Source organism: Phaenicophaeus curvirostris, chromosome 3, assembly GCF_032191515.1.
Source record: "Phaenicophaeus curvirostris isolate KB17595 chromosome 3, BPBGC_Pcur_1.0, whole genome shotgun sequence".
Taxonomy (NCBI): domain Eukaryota; kingdom Metazoa; phylum Chordata; class Aves; order Cuculiformes; family Cuculidae; genus Phaenicophaeus; species Phaenicophaeus curvirostris.
The window spans coordinates 31,590,647-31,606,499 of record NC_091394.1 but is presented as its reverse complement, the minus strand read 5'-3'; the positions used below and the strand labels follow the sequence as shown (position 1 = coordinate 31,606,499).

The 15,853-nt window shown below is 36.7% G+C and overlaps 1 protein-coding gene across 1 annotated transcript in view; it reads right to left on the bottom strand.

The window, feature by feature from the left end:
- The window catches only part of EXOC2 (exocyst complex component 2), a 111,768-nt gene that overhangs the window by 42,529 nt on the left and 53,386 nt on the right, over positions 1-15,853 (bottom strand). The window contains exons 13-19 of the mRNA XM_069853586.1: positions 13,211-13,279; positions 12,802-12,959; positions 9,879-10,000; positions 6,186-6,247; positions 3,438-3,518; positions 2,418-2,477; positions 817-878 (exon numbers count right to left, since the gene is read on the bottom strand). Coding sequence (XP_069709687.1) covers positions 817-878; positions 2,418-2,477; positions 3,438-3,518; positions 6,186-6,247; positions 9,879-10,000; positions 12,802-12,959; positions 13,211-13,279 — 614 coding nt within the window. The remainder of the gene's footprint in view (positions 1-816; positions 879-2,417; positions 2,478-3,437; positions 3,519-6,185; positions 6,248-9,878; positions 10,001-12,801; positions 12,960-13,210; positions 13,280-15,853) is intronic.

Below are 15,853 nucleotides of genomic sequence, written 5' to 3'. Positions count from 1 at the left end.
ATGCTGGATTCAAATGAGCAGTTGGAGCAGAAGACTGGAATCCTGTTTCAATGCTAGATAACAGCCCACATAACTCATTTTTAATAAGATGTCCTCAAAGCCTGCAGGAGCTTTGTGGACAGACGGTACCATTCTAGTTACAGATCTTTCCTTCTTAAAGTATTTTCATTTTCTGTAATTTCTCTGGTTTATCAGAGATTCTGATTTAGTTTTACACTTATGCAGCAAGCAGCCAAATAACAAAAAAGAAAGTGGCATTAGAAGCACAGGTAATTTGCCTTTTTCTGATGCATACTACAGGTACCAATATTTGCCAAGTCTCTGTTCTTTCACAAAGAAACAATCGGTACTCTTGAAAATTCAGGTTATTTTGACTTGTTTTGGTCTCCAAAATAAGTGGCTGATGAGCAATTACGGAACAAACTTTGAAGCACTAAGCAGCCATACCAACAAAACCAGTCAAAATAGAAGAGAAGAAAAGACAGACAGGGGCTGCTTCTCTATGAATAGACATTACTTAGGAACCAGGTAAACTTGTCCCATGTCAGGTAATGTCAAAACCAACCTAGCTGCTTCCTCAGCACACTACAACTCCTGTTATTGAATAAAATGGTATAACTAACACCATATTCATTATCTTGTACAATATTTATTACACGATGTCACTCATCTACTCTTATTTCAAAGCATCACTAACCAGAGGCAAAAGTACTAATAAGAAATAAGAAATACCAGAGAGGATAAAACCACACCACCACTGAAATTTGCACCCACAATGTAAGAATACTACACCTAGGTCCCATTTATTTTACATACTGTGCTGTATCTATGTCACCATCAGGTTTAGTGCTCAGTTGTTCCAAACAGTCTATAAACACCTACGAAACAAAAAAGCAATATCTACATTTTTTGCCAGATCTAAAAAAAAATTCTTAAATTCACTTTTACTACAGTCCATAGAAGCAGAATAATCGTCATCATCTTTGTCTTAAACCTTAGATACATTAATTCAGTAATATTTTAGTTACAACTTTTGAATGCGTATTTTTAATTTTATAAGCATCAGTGTTTACTTGTAGCAAAATTCAAGAGTTTTTAATCATGTAAAGTAATTCCCACCATCATTGCGTAATTATAGCCATGCCTAATCTGCTGATTTGCAAAGAAGGCATTGTTAATATTTTTGAACTATTCAATCTGAAGTTGGTCCCAAGTAAACATCACAGAACCACTGAGGTTAGAAAAGACCTTTAAGATCATCCAGTCCAATCATCAGACCAACACCACCATGCCTACTAAATCATATTCCGAAGCACTCCATCAACACATTTTTTTAATTCCTCCAGGGATAGTGACTCCACCACTTTCCTGGGCAGCCTGTTCCAATGCTTCACCACTCTTTGAGTAAAGAGATTTTTCCTAATATCCAATCTAAACCCCCCCTGGCACAACTTGAGGCCATTTCCTCTCATTCTACCACTTCTCACTTGGCAGAAGAGACCTACAACCTCCTTTTAAGTAGTTGTAGAAAGCAATAACGTTGCCCCTCAGCCTCCCCTCCTCCAGGCTAAACAATCCCAGTTCCCTCAGCTGCTCCTCACAACACTTGTTCTCTAGACCCTTCAACAGCTTTGTTGCCCTCCTCTGGACACGCTCCAGCAGCTCAATATCTTTTTTTGTACTGAGACACCAAAAGTGAACAAAGTATTCAAGGTGTGGCCTAACCAGCACTGAATATAGGGGTATGATCACTTCCCTGGTCGTGCTGGCCACACCATTTTTGCTAAAAGCCAGGATTCTGCTGGCCTTCTTGTCTTCCCAGGCACACTGCTTGCTTATGTTCAGCCAGCTGTCAACCAGCACACTCAGGTCCTTTTCCCCTGCAGCTTTCCAGAAGCATCACTAAAATCCCTAATCGCTAAATATTTTCTTTAGCTCATGATTTCTTATTTGAGAAGAATATAAAAATGGTTCAAAAGCCTAAAGCATACTATTACTTAATTCCAAATATATTTTTTTAAAAAATCAGATTTCGTTACAAAGACCACTGTTTTCTGATACAAACATTATAAGCTAGATCTTCAGCTGCTGAAAATCAGCATTGCTACTTTTACTGTTCTTTATTGCTGTTAGATTATATCAGCTCAGAAAGTGTCTCTCAATCATCAGTAATACCTTCAACAGTAAATCAGTAAAACACTTGAATGTCACTTATATTCTGGGATACTGAGAAATGTTTGATTTAGAAGCATGTAGAGCTTACCAGCTGAATCAGATTATATCAAATCCTCAGAGGGTATCAGAGGAATGACAGTCATCAACTTAAGCTACCTTTTGGGAGGCAGGCAGGGTACAAAGCATGCATTTTTGTTGATCACTTGTGTTCACAATTTCATACTTAAAAGTGCTCAAGTTACCTGCATGATCCCAATGCTTAGTTGGCATACGTCCTCCTGTGTTTTCTGCTGCTGGAAAACCTGAAGATGCAAGCATATTATTTCAGCAGAACAGCTTCATGTTGGCCTTATTCTCAAGGAAGGCCTAAGTAACCTATCCCTAAAGAGATGACACAATTATAGGAATGGCTGCTGGGACACTGTTTTCTCATGGATCAGTTTCAATTTTTCCCCACCCTAAAAAAGGGGAGAAAGAACACAAGTCCCAAAAAACAGTCTGACAATCATGAGGAGATAACACACTAAAAGTAAACAAGTCCTAGTACACAAGATACGTATTGTTGGCTAATGGAATTGCAGGAAAAGCTCCCAGGACATTCAAAGACATTTGCACGCTAACAAGAAGGATTCACCATGCACTGTAGATTCTTTGGAATAGTGTTCATCAAGAAACCAGACAAGCTAGCTATGAAAACTAATTTCAGGGAGGAGAGAGGAACAATACCCATGCAGAGGGGCCCAAGGGACTTTTTGGAAAAGTGTTGAATTTACTTAGATCACTGAAACCTGAAAGAAAACACATGTATCACAATCAATCAGGGCCTGAAGGTACTAAGTGGATGAGGAGAATCAGGACTCGAGATTTAGAATAAAAATTTACAGAAGTAAAAAGCTGAATTTCAGTTATGCAAGGAGTTTGGATGCAACACTGAGAAAAGAGTAACTCCTAGGAACTCCCTTCACCCTTTTTTTCCCACGTAAATAAAGTCACATCTACTGCTATCTCAAAATTACATTAGCAGCATTTTTCCAAAATAATGGCTTTAAAGGACATAAATATAGGTCCAATCTGTCCCAGTGACTACCTAACAAAAGAAACACAAACAGAATTCTAAAAAGTAGGCAGCAGTGAAAAGGGTGTACTTGGAAAAAACTAAAGAGGAAAGTTACACCCCAGCATCATTCTCAAAGTTCTTGTTCTGCAACCCAATGGTAATCTACATAAAAAGAACAAAAATAAAAGAACAAATCAAAACTTACACTGGCCTCTCCAGGTTTGCAGTCCAGCACAGTTTTAAGAGATTGCAAGGAATGGACAATGCACTGTTCAAACTGGTATGGCTGAAAGAAAAATGACATGTTAGCTTCAGGTGAACATGTCAAATGCATACTACACAAATACATAATTCATATATTGCCAGAGGACCCTTTTGCAGAGACATACTTTTGTACTTAAATATACAGATTTATTACCATAGCTCAATGTACTTTTTTTTTAATCCGAATGAGAGACTTCAAGACCAAACAGCCTCTTCTAAAAGGGTAAGGAAAGAATTCTATAGCTTGTGTGTGGTAGCATATCTTGACGATTACATTATACATGCCTGTGAAACCCTCTCTCTTTTCCCCCTTGATCTAACTTGGGATACAATTTCACGTGGGATATCTGGTGTTTCTGCATTTTATTTCAGCAAAAGGTTTCTAAGAAAAATGGATGGAAATAGCTTTCACATGGAGGAGAAAAACACACTGGTTCAGGGGCCTTCTTTTTTTGCCTTTAGGTTTCCGAATCTAAAGTAGTAAAGTCTTGTTGCATGCAGCAATTTCACTTTGAAAGTGCAAACGAGTTCACAGGATGAGAGAGTCATTAGTCAGTTTTTCCTTGTCTTTCTCTCTTCCCTGTTAAGTTACTTTTTTTTTTTTTTTTTTTTTTAACGAGGCTGCCTGCTGCTATTAGGCAAGAAGCTGTTGTACAGGGCAAGGTGAAGCAGAGAAGTGTCTCTGTCTAGAAAAGAGGGACATCACTCTATTGGACTTGGGTCTGATAGTTAGACAAAATGGGTTCTAAGCCACGTAAGCCTGCTTTTCATCCAGCAGATAGTTTATGGTACATCACCAACTTTAGGCTTAGGAGTAATTTTTGGTTTTGTAAATGCTGGGATGGAGGTGGATCATGGAAGCGATGCCTGCATGGTAACCTGAAAATCATGAAAAATGCCACTAAGACAATCTGTATTCATTATCTCTGGACTTGCTTAAAAGAAAGAACAGCAGTAAAGTGCTGCTCTTCGGGTGGTTTTTTTTTTTTTGTTTCTACATAATAAAACATTACACCCCAGGAAAAGAAAGCTGTTCAGTTATGTTATTGTGTGGATATTATGAAACTGAGGAAAGTTGGTTTAGTCTGAGTCTCATTGTATCTTTTACCTAGAATACAAATTCTAAAGTGTAGGAAAATGAGTATTTCCTACAAACTTAAAATACAGTTAATATCTTAAGCCTAAAATGTCCCCAAAGAGACTGCCTGTCCCTTGTTTATACTGGTTAATTTTTGCTAGAATTTTTGCTGTGGTATTACCGCAATGAACTCTACTTTAGCAGATAAATGACCCTGCTGTGACAAAACAGTCAACTGTCACCATTAATATTTGGCATGTCTCAACCATGGCCTCAAAAGGTATCTACAGAAGTGCTGTCTACAAGGAATTAATGGGTGATTTCCAAATACAAAAAACACTTAGGCAGTTTTAAAATAAAGATGGGTTAGGATACAGCAAAGGCATAAAGAAAAAATGCTTTTGTGGCAGATCCTCAGATCCTTTCACCTCCCTCCATTTTACACATGAATAGAGTGAAAAACAGAAAAGTTAAGGGACTTGCCCAAGTCAGCAGCAACTGAAACTAAGACTAGAAGCTGTAAATCTGGTTATAATACTACAACTGCCCAACAACACTCCTTCCTACAATGTGTATATTGTGATTGCTTAATGCCCTCCTACTCAAGTTCAAATATGTATTTATAGAAGGAAACAAGAAAAACTAAAAAAGTCTGTGGAGAGCATTCTCTTAGATAATATACACAAAGCAATTCTCCCTCCCACAGGCCCTTTCTGCTTTCGCAGATTGTTTTTAAGTCACACCTACAACACACTTGCTGTGTTTTAGGCATTACTCATTACTGTTTATTTCCAGAAAGCATCTCACTAATTTATCTGAACTTGGTTTCAAGTCATTCATTGTTTGTGTGTAGGCAATCTTCTAAATTAGTTGCTTTTCAGTTCAATTTCTCATATAACATGTAAACGACCTATTTATTTAGCTACAGACCAATTCCACCGTAGTATGCCTACTAAGTTATGAAGTATTTTGATGTAAACTGAACTTGTTTTGACCTCAAAAATATTTTTTACTTCAGTAAATGATCCCTAAAATAAGGTGTTTAACCATGAAAGTTACTATTGTTTATCTCAGCAAAATCATGCTAGAGGTCAACAGAAATCAAACTGATACATTTAAAAAACCCTACTTAAGGCAGAAAATCATGCTGCATATCTTCATGCCCAATTCTTATTTATTTTTCCTCTCTATACGCGGCACAAATCTGAAAAGCTTTTATATATGCTTGCCTTTTTTTCCCTGTTTTGCACCTTCAAAAATATTGCTGTCTAGTAGTACCATTATCACCTAAAGTTACACCAGACATAATACTTTAAGTAGTACAAATAAAAATTTTGGAAAAGGAAGAAAATAAAAAAATAACTTTGAGTTTGGTGATGGGATCTGTTAAGCGTACTGTAAACAAGCAGCCATGCAAACAAAACAATTCTGTTTTTTTCTTTCTATATTTTCATATTTTGACAAAACTATAGACACCAGCCTGTTTATATATAGATTAAGCTCAAAATAATTCAGTTTTTGGAGAACACAGAACCTAGTTTCATTGCACTTGCAAAAAAACCCCAAACAAATCCAGCAAAGGAATTGCCTACAAGACACGTGTATACCTACCAACGAAGTCAAACCTTCATTGTCAACAACCCAGTCTTCCTTTTCAGCTAACCTCTTTATATCTGTAAGACAGAGCAGGAGGGGAGAGGCAGGGGGTAGGGATGGAAGGAAGGTATTAATTCTCATTATCAAAAACTCCTTGAACTTGAAAAGACAAACCACAGACATTGGGACTGCAATGACTAGGCACACAAGCAAATAGTACTAAAAGCTTCAAAGCTTTCAGCATTCTCAAATGACTAAGAATGGAACTCATACATGGTTTGCTGGGGACACCACACAGAGAAGCGTTATCTATGATACGTGGCAAGAGTTGCATGAAGCACATTTTTACTGGAAAGCTTAAAATTAAAGGAATATTTTGAAGGCTTTGGGTGTGTTTTTATTTTCTAAATATTTAATCACAACATAAAATACTGCATTTCAGAATCCACATCTATTATACTCCAGCTCTTAATTAAAAGTGAAAGAACACCTGCCTAGCATTTTACCAGAAACAGAAAGGCTAGCATATAATTCATATTTAGTAACTATAGAAGAGGCTCAGAGTCCCCACTCAGGGTCAAGGATCCATGGTGCTAGGCTTTCTCCAAGAATACATGAAGGCATATGCAAAAAACTGTGTCTTCTACTATGTGGAAGCTGCCAACTTCTCTAGGCTTACTGAAGCTAAGAGGACCTAGGTCAGGTTGTGAATCCAAAGCTCATGCACTATAAACGAAATTCCTTTATGGACACGTGCATTCTGCCTCTTCACTCTTTTGGGGGGCTTAACTAACTTGTAAACAGAAAAAAAGATAAACTGTGTGCAGTTCGTAGGGACTTTGACATACAGTTCTTCATACACAAATTGCTCATCAGAATTGTCTGTACATCATGAAACTCTCGTTTAAATGTGGAAAAATTTCTCTGAATTACCATCTATCCCCAAAATACAAGAGAATAACTAATGCATGCTGAAACATATCCTCACTATCATGGTGATTTAATTAGCTAAATTAAAAAATGGGTTACGTTGTCATAACCTGCAATTCTACCTCTCATGGAACTCTAGGCTTAGTAAGGACAAGAAGTATTAACTGATTGTGCAGAATAATTACTCTGTTGGTTTTCCTATTTATTTATTTTCTATTTATTTAGAATATCTCTTAATTCAACTGATATTCTTGCGAGACTTCATATCGCGCTGGTCATCCTTCATGTATTTTGTGGCTGCTTACTTTTGCATTCTGTTCTGAGCTAATACATCAGAAAAATTTCTTTCTCATATTTCACTGATCACCAAATTCCAGTCAAACACATTGATGTAAACCCCCTGTCTAGTCTGGCATTAACAGAATTTGTCTTTCATGACCTTTTATGACCAGTGATCACATAAGAGGGAAAGAACACAGACTGCATTGCTTCTCAGGGCCAGCATCAGTATCTGATGTTTATCATAAGACAACAAGCAAACTGTGTGCGTGGGCAAATTTGTCCTATTTAAATAGGTAAGGGTAGAGTGCTCTACTAAAAATTTTGACTGATCTGAATGCCTTTACCAACTTAGAACATGCAGCAAGAGATGAGACTGAATTTTATATCAGCAGCCAATGCAGCTTGTGTTTCAGAGCGATTACAGAGGAGAGATTCAAGTCCAGGAGGAGCCTATTTGAATTATATACCACAGATATAACTACATCTGAGATCCATTTACATAGCTCCATGAGAATATTCATTAACTGTTCTTTCACTGGTTCCCTAAAAAAATAACGAATGCTTTCTCCAAGGGCCAAATTAATCTGGTCCTGTCCAGAAAAAAGACCATCTAAACACACGAACACACTCAACATATGTAATTTTGCTTTAACTGGTAAAGATAAAAAAAAGGTCCTATAGACAAGGCATACATTGCACCAATATGGAATGAGAGTCATCATACAGGCAGGTATCTTTCCTCCTCTTTTAGTATCAAGTCAATACATAAAACTACAGATAGGGGATAGAAGTAGCAGTCAAGGAAGGCTGCTGTTATTGGCTAGATGAGAGCAATACATTATCCAGCCAACATAACATACTAGCATCTTACAGGATCTGATTTCCACTGATTCAAGAAAGAAAAGTATGAATAAAGATGTCGAGACCAAAGAGAGTTCACACATGGACCGGTAAATCTGCTTTTATAAAAATCTGAGACACAGACTAATAAGAAATTTCCTTCACAGAATATATCTAGCCAGAAAACAGGACGTAGGAAACAGAAAATTTGGATCTGAACAAAGAACTGGGCTATTGTTATGATGCAACAAGTCAGCAAAACTAATAAGACAGCAGACTTTTTGGCCAAGAGCTTCACAATTAATCACATATCAGAGCTCTCTAGACTGCGCTGGAGAAGCTAGGTGGATAACTCACAGATCTGACAAGCTAAGGATTGCCATCAAAACTTTTTGGAGTTAGATAGTTCCTTCCTTTGAAACAGTCAGGACATCTGAGGAATCACTCACAATTCCTTGACAGAGGTCAGTCAATCCTATAGGACCATCCTCATACCACAATTAAAATAAATAAATAAATGAATATTTTCTGCCTTCAATTAAAAAAAACCCCAAATCTGAATTCCGCTGTGAAGAAAAGCAAAAGAGATTTATCCATACTTCATGTAAAATCTTAAATAGTGGTAATACTCTCTCTACAGAGTTTAAAGAGACAAGACAACATGTAACTTGTATGGCCAACTAGCTTAAGAAAGAAATACAATATTAATGCTGAAATGGGATTTAATAAAAAAATAAGAACCGAGAATACAATTAATATTAACTTGATATGAAATAAGATATACAGGCCTTATAATTTGATTACCAAACTTAAAACATTTGCTTAATACAGTAATCTATGCTTAGCACATTTAAAGCTTGAATGAAACACTTCACGTCAGCCTACAAAATAGCGAGTCATACATTAAAGATTAAAACCTGATTAATTTGTAAGATTAAAAAGTCCTATTTTTTATACAGTAACTGTAATTAGTTTTTTGGGAAAAAAACCCAGCAAAGTGAATTAGTAGATCAATCTGCCCTGGTTTTAAGTGAGAAATTTATTTATGGAAGATTTACTCCATTCATATTTATGTTTCAGATGGACAGTATATGAGACAGTGAAATGCATGGCCTCGGATGCACACAGAGTAACATCAGATTTAGAGAATGTGTTACTGGCCTTGAAAATGCAGATATTTATGGTAAAAGCTGTGTACACAGCAGGAAGTCTAGGGATTTTAATATTAGTAAAAGGCCTTGAAAAGTGCAAAACTAAAATACTTCATAAAAGGCTGTGGTTTGTTTTTTTTTCCTTGGGGGTGGGACATTGCTTATTTAATTCTTTGCTTTACAGCAGAACTCGAAAAATAAAATAAATTATATTTACAGTATGGAAAAGCTGTATCATGAGATAAATCACTCTCACTGTAAAACTGTCACAACCCGTAAACGACTGTGTTCATTAGACTAAGCGGAGAAAAGACTCACAATGCACATTTCTGTCAGAAAAGTGAAATACTTAAGTAACACTTGTGAGATACTACAGAACTTGGAGGAGTTCACTGGCACTACAATATCTGTAACAAAATTGGTTATCTTCTAGAACATAGTTTGGCCTGATCAGAGGCAAAAAAATATGATAGTAAGCAAAAAGAGACCTGTGGCCTCCTATTACCTTCAGCTGTGTGTTGTAAGGTTACTATAATGCAACGTACACGAAGGTCCAAAATAAGATCCTGGATGATCTGAAGCATATCATTGGGTATCTCAAGTGCAGTAAGAGACTCAGAACTAAGTCTGGAAAAACAAATGAAGTTGGACTGAATTGTAAGACTGCAGAGTTTTTTTAAGATGATATAACTTTGTTGAATTTTGTAGACATTTTCTGTGTATGTGAATAAATTAACTTCAACCACAGTGTATCTTTGAAAACTGATGATACCATCCATAGAAGATTAATCATTTGCTTAATTCAGAAGTCTGCACATCCAATGTATTTTCCTGTAATATTACAATGTCATCACAGCAACGTGCCAACTTTTCCCAGTGTCTTCTTGAACTTCCCTGCCTTTTCCACATCCATTTCTTGTCTTATGAGCCAAGAATAATCCTTTTGGAGCAGAGGCAGCTTTTTTGCTGTTTTTCTGTGAATGTCTAGATCAAATCCTAGGTCCACAGCATGGTTTCTGAGGTATTTTTTACCTGTGCTACAACAGTGACAGCCATCAAGCTGCCATAAACGGTGATGTGGCTGTGCATCAGATGGTCAAGAGTATTCACATTCAAGGAACAAAACACAGCTACTGTATCACCTACAAAGTGAAGCGTGAACTCATTTATTGATTTGCTCCCAATTCTGACCAGGCACAAATCACCTGCTATTATAGCTGAGGATGCCTATTTTTTTTTTCCTCTACACGTAGTAACACATCAGCTGCTAGCAAGGAATAGCATTTCAGCTTTTAACTATAAGGCTGCAGTTGTGCTCAGATTTTAGTTAGGCTCACTGCTTTTATCCAACTCTTCGATACTTAAGCAAGGATAATTCAAATGCAATCGTTGCCGTTTGCCCTGCTGCCAATACTGAGCAACACACAGGTACTAGAAAAGGCCAAGGAACAGCAGTAGGAAGGCACAAGCAAACAAGTCTGAGTAGTAAGTGGAGCATTTCTAATCATCTACCTGCAGGTCCCATTTCCTTCCCTCTGGCACTGGGCATAAATCATCAAACCCCCACCATTAACTAGACTACTATCTACTCAGGACAATTACTGAATTAGTAAGATTACATAAATTGGCATTATCTCAGCCATCCAGGAAACACAGGATGTAAATATCCATCTGTGAGAACCTTAAGTGACTTTAGTCACCGCACATAAGTCCTCTACTTTGAGCTCATTCCAAGGGAGAATGCAGTTAGCACATCCCTAAGATCATCTTGCCATCCATGCCCATCCATCCTTGGGGCAGATCTCTGCGTAGCATTCATAATTATTCTTTTTTGTAACCCTAAACAAGAATAGAGTTCAGGAGATATCAGTAAGAGCATGCCAGCTTGAGCATTCCAGGGATATTCAAAATTCTCAAAAGCTGTTGTAACTAGCTTGGAGAAAAGGGAGGTGAAAGAGCAGGGGAAAGTATCCATCCCTGCCTTCCCCATCAATTGGTTGCAATTACCACCAAATTCTGAGCAACAGCACCTAGGGTATGAGAATGACAACAATGCTGTATACATGTACAAGCCAAACCTCACTGCTAGTGACAGTGTCATATTATAGACTGATACTACACAAAACAGCAAAATAATAATCCTGATCCTTCTCCCAGAAGTAATAAGCAGCACCACAAGGAATACATAAAACATGTAAGAATTTACATAACATAACTATGTGGATGTATCATACAACACAGCGACCAGCAACTATTTAACTAATATAATCAATGCTTGTAACACTCTCCGGCCAGATCTGCTGTTATCCCAATGCTTCTTGTCCTGTACTGGGCACCAAAAAGGACTATAGCGATTCAGCCCCAGTTGGCAAAGAACAACATGGAGCCCAGCTGGCCAGAAAAAAAGCCCATAGCTACCCTCACCCCTTACGACTGCCACGTGGAGTGAGGAGGAGAAATGGAAAGAAAAGGTAAAACTTGTGGGCTATGAACAGTTTAACAGGGCAGCAAAGGGAGAGAAAATACAGTAACAAAAATTACAGATAATATACAAAACTGATGATAAGCAGTGCAAATCACTTACTCCCCCAAACCCCACACCCAGAATGCTCCCAATTCAGAAATTCTGAGCTACGATTAGCGCACAGATGGGACGAAGCCAGGGACACTGAGTTGGGAATCTCACTGAGGACCTGCATCACCCATCCCCCTTATACACACACTGGACATGATGTCATGGTACTGAATATCATTTTGGCCAGTCTGGGTCAGCTGTCCCACCTGTGTCCCATTGCTGAGTCTTGTGAAAATTAACTCCTTCTCTGCCAAAACCTAGGAAATTAACCCTTTCTCAGCTGGACCCAGGACACCTCCATACACTAATGGAAGTGAATTCTATACAGCAGTGAGGCACTTTATACTTAATGATGTGTACATTACTAAGTTCATAAACAAAAATAATTATAACCAGAAAGACATTATAAACAGGAGTATCATCTTCCATAAGACAACAGTAAAAGCAAACTTTGATACAATAACGATACTATAGTAAGAAGCAAGCTATTTTCACCATTTTGTCAGCGATAAGAAGATGTGTAGCAAATGAAGCAGATAATTGCTTTCTACACTCAAGAATCAAGTCCTGTTTCATTCATGAAGCATCTATGCTGTGCCAGGCAAATATTTTATTTAAACCTTTTCATAAGACACGCAATCATTATGTCATAAGACTATATCATGGGACATTATTAATTATACCTGCACACAGAATCCTAGATCTGCCATAAGTAATTTTTTTGTAATTCTATTTTTGAAAATATTAACACTCTCCCTACGTTGAGTATTTAATGCAATAAGCAAATCAATTTGTCTTAAAGCACAAATATTTCATGAATAACGTCATCTTGCAGGTCCACAGATCCATTTACCTTACAGTCTGAATAACATGCGTTAGCCACTGCCCAGAAAGTTCAGACTTCATCTCCCAGCCACCATATTGTCTTGACTCTCCTTCTCTGAGGCTGAATGGAAGCAAAGCTCCACGGATAAGTTTTACCAGACAGTGCATCACTTCCTGAATCATTTTCTGCATCAGAAGAAGAGAAAGAAAAATCAAGCAAAAAGCCCTACTAATGTGCTTAAGCATCCATGTGGTCACTGTACACAACAGCTTGCAATGTATGACTTACAAATGGCTCCACATGGTAGAAAGTGTAGGAGAAGGAGGTATAAAGGCTAAGAGATGATTTAAGAAATCTGATTTTCAAGGTAGTAACACTGAAGTATCTTGCTATTAAGGACAACTTGAAGAAAACAAGGTTCCCCCCCACAACTTACCTTGAAATCATTTTGTCTTTGTCTAGCATTTTTCTTTGATCTTTCCATTTGGCCAGATTTTTCAGCAGTCTAGTGAAAATGAGAAAATTGAAAAGTTTAAGTATCACAATCACTGTTAAGATAATTGTGACAAAAGAGGTTTTCAAAGCGAAGTGGAAACTGACAAGTTTATGATAAAATTACAAAAACTAATTCACGGCACCTCAATAAGCAAAGACTATATAATTGATACATTCTACTTACTGTGCTAATGTTTAATTCTGAAGAATGTGTATTTAAGACAAAGTTAGACAAACGTAACAGTGGGTCAAGCAATACAAATCTCATGAGGTAAAAGTTTTCTCACTGCAATGTCAGCGAGTACTAAAACATATATATTACAGATAAACATATTATACTATACTATGCATCAAGTTTATATGAAGAAACTCTATTTTCTCAGCATGGAAGCTACCCAGAGAAAGATGCCAATGTGAAGTGGGAGACATTTCTTGGAATAAGGGCAGTTTGGAACTACCACGTCAGGGGTGAAGTTGAGGGGTTTTGGTTTGTTTTTAGGAGTGGCATTTTGTTGACAATGTTCTTCAGACTCTACAAAATTACCAGCATCTTCATGGATAATTCATTTCCTTGAAAAGCAAAGAACTTGAGTACACCTTGCATGAGACAGTTACAGTTGAAAAAAAACCCATAGTTTGACTAACAGTCTTCCTGTTTGTAGTTCTAGCCCTCTGTGGACTCTACTGAAAGCACAGAGAAGATTATACTGAAAAGGTTATTTCAAAATACTGGATTAAATGCTGAGGTAGAATTTTGTAGTTAGAAAATCTCCTATTTTATGCATGCACAGCAACATCTACTGGACAAGAAGTGCAATAACATGACAAGAGAGTTTACTTTTAAGTTATTAATTTGAAAAGTTGTATTTTTCAAATTCTTTCTTTAGCTAAAGCATTTCAGTTTTATATGGTAATATAAAAACTATTAAGTTAGCAAAAATTAGAAAAAAATAAAAACTGCTTAGGAGTTTTGGAAAATACGCAGCTATAAAAAGTCTTGTACTTTAAACCTCTGAATTAAAGAGTTTCAGACAAAGAATGACATAAGTTATGGTTGCATAGAATACGCGCTGCTATCTTCTTAATGCCTTAAAAAGAAAATAAGCTGTATTCCTTTAAACCTTCAGGAAGCAAATTAAAATTCACACTCTTTTAAAGCTGGATTAAAGAACAACAAAAAAATTCATGGGTCTTTAATATTTTTTCTTTTTTTTTTTATTGGTGGTTTTGCTGAATACCAATCTTAAACCTTTCCTGCACAGACAGACCAAAACTATCTTGTGGTAAGAACGGTTACTGCTCACATATGCGACTTCACCTAGAATGATTCAAAGAACTCAACTTTTTAAACTGTTGAAAATACCACATATATCTTTAACTGACACTATTTTAAGGCATATAGGTAACCTTTCAGAACTAAGAATATCCCTCCAAAATCTACAAACTGAACAAGAGAAAATACAGCTTGATATTCGTATGCAGAGATTTTCTTCCCATGATTGTAAAACGTCTTGAATACTTGAATAAGCTAACTGAAATGACCCTCCAGACCATTTTCAAAGAACTTTTCTTAAAAAACTGTAGCAATCCCCTTGCTTCCTGAATGACAATAAATAGCAAGAAACATGATAAAAAAAATTTCTTCATGGACAATTAAAATTTCTATGACTTCTGACAGAAAAACATAAACCTTGGATCTTGAATGTGATGGGGTGACAGATATTCTTGGTTGCTCCAAAAGTATTCTACCTTATGCCACCCCTTCCTTGCTCTCATCCTCAATGGATTATGGCATGCAGAACACAAAAAAGGAACTGAGGGTACCATCCCTCCTTTCTCCCAAAGAATACTGGGGGCTTCTGAGGGCCAAAGGAGAAGAAGAAACTAAATGTATGGGGAATGATTTCTCACAAGCTCAGAATACGGCCCAACAGAAGAGTAGATGTACCTTAAAGACTAACAGGAAAACTACCCTCCTCCTCCTCTTTTTTTTTTTTTTTTCAAATACATGGAAACAATGTTTTGTTCAGACATAAGATCACTGCATTTTCCACTTGCAGTCATTTTCATGAGCACAATTTCTCAATCTTGTTTACAGTTCAAGTCTCAGTTTCTCTTGAAATTGCTTTCTTTTTCATTGTTCTCGGAGAACAAAAATCACAATAACATAATAGGTGGATCTGTGAAGTCTTAATTTCCAATGCTATTGTTGTAGAATATAAAGGTTATCATTTCCCTTATGAAATTAATTATTTTTGTGAGTCAACTGCACTAAGGTTTATTTTTGATTCTACTTCCTTCACTGAATGCTATGAGTAAATGTCATATCTATCTTTTGATTTTATCATGCAAAATGAGGACCACAAGTAGAATCTATTTTACTGGAGCTATAATCCTCTGTATATTGTGTTAAACACAACAGACTATAGCACTTATTAGTATCATCACATATAATTGTTATATTGATTTACAGTGGCAATAAATAGAACAACCAACTGAAAAATTAATTCTTTAATTAGTCAGAGAAAAGGAAAATGACAAGATAAGCTTCCAAATCTCCTTTTCCCAAGGTTTTACTTTTATT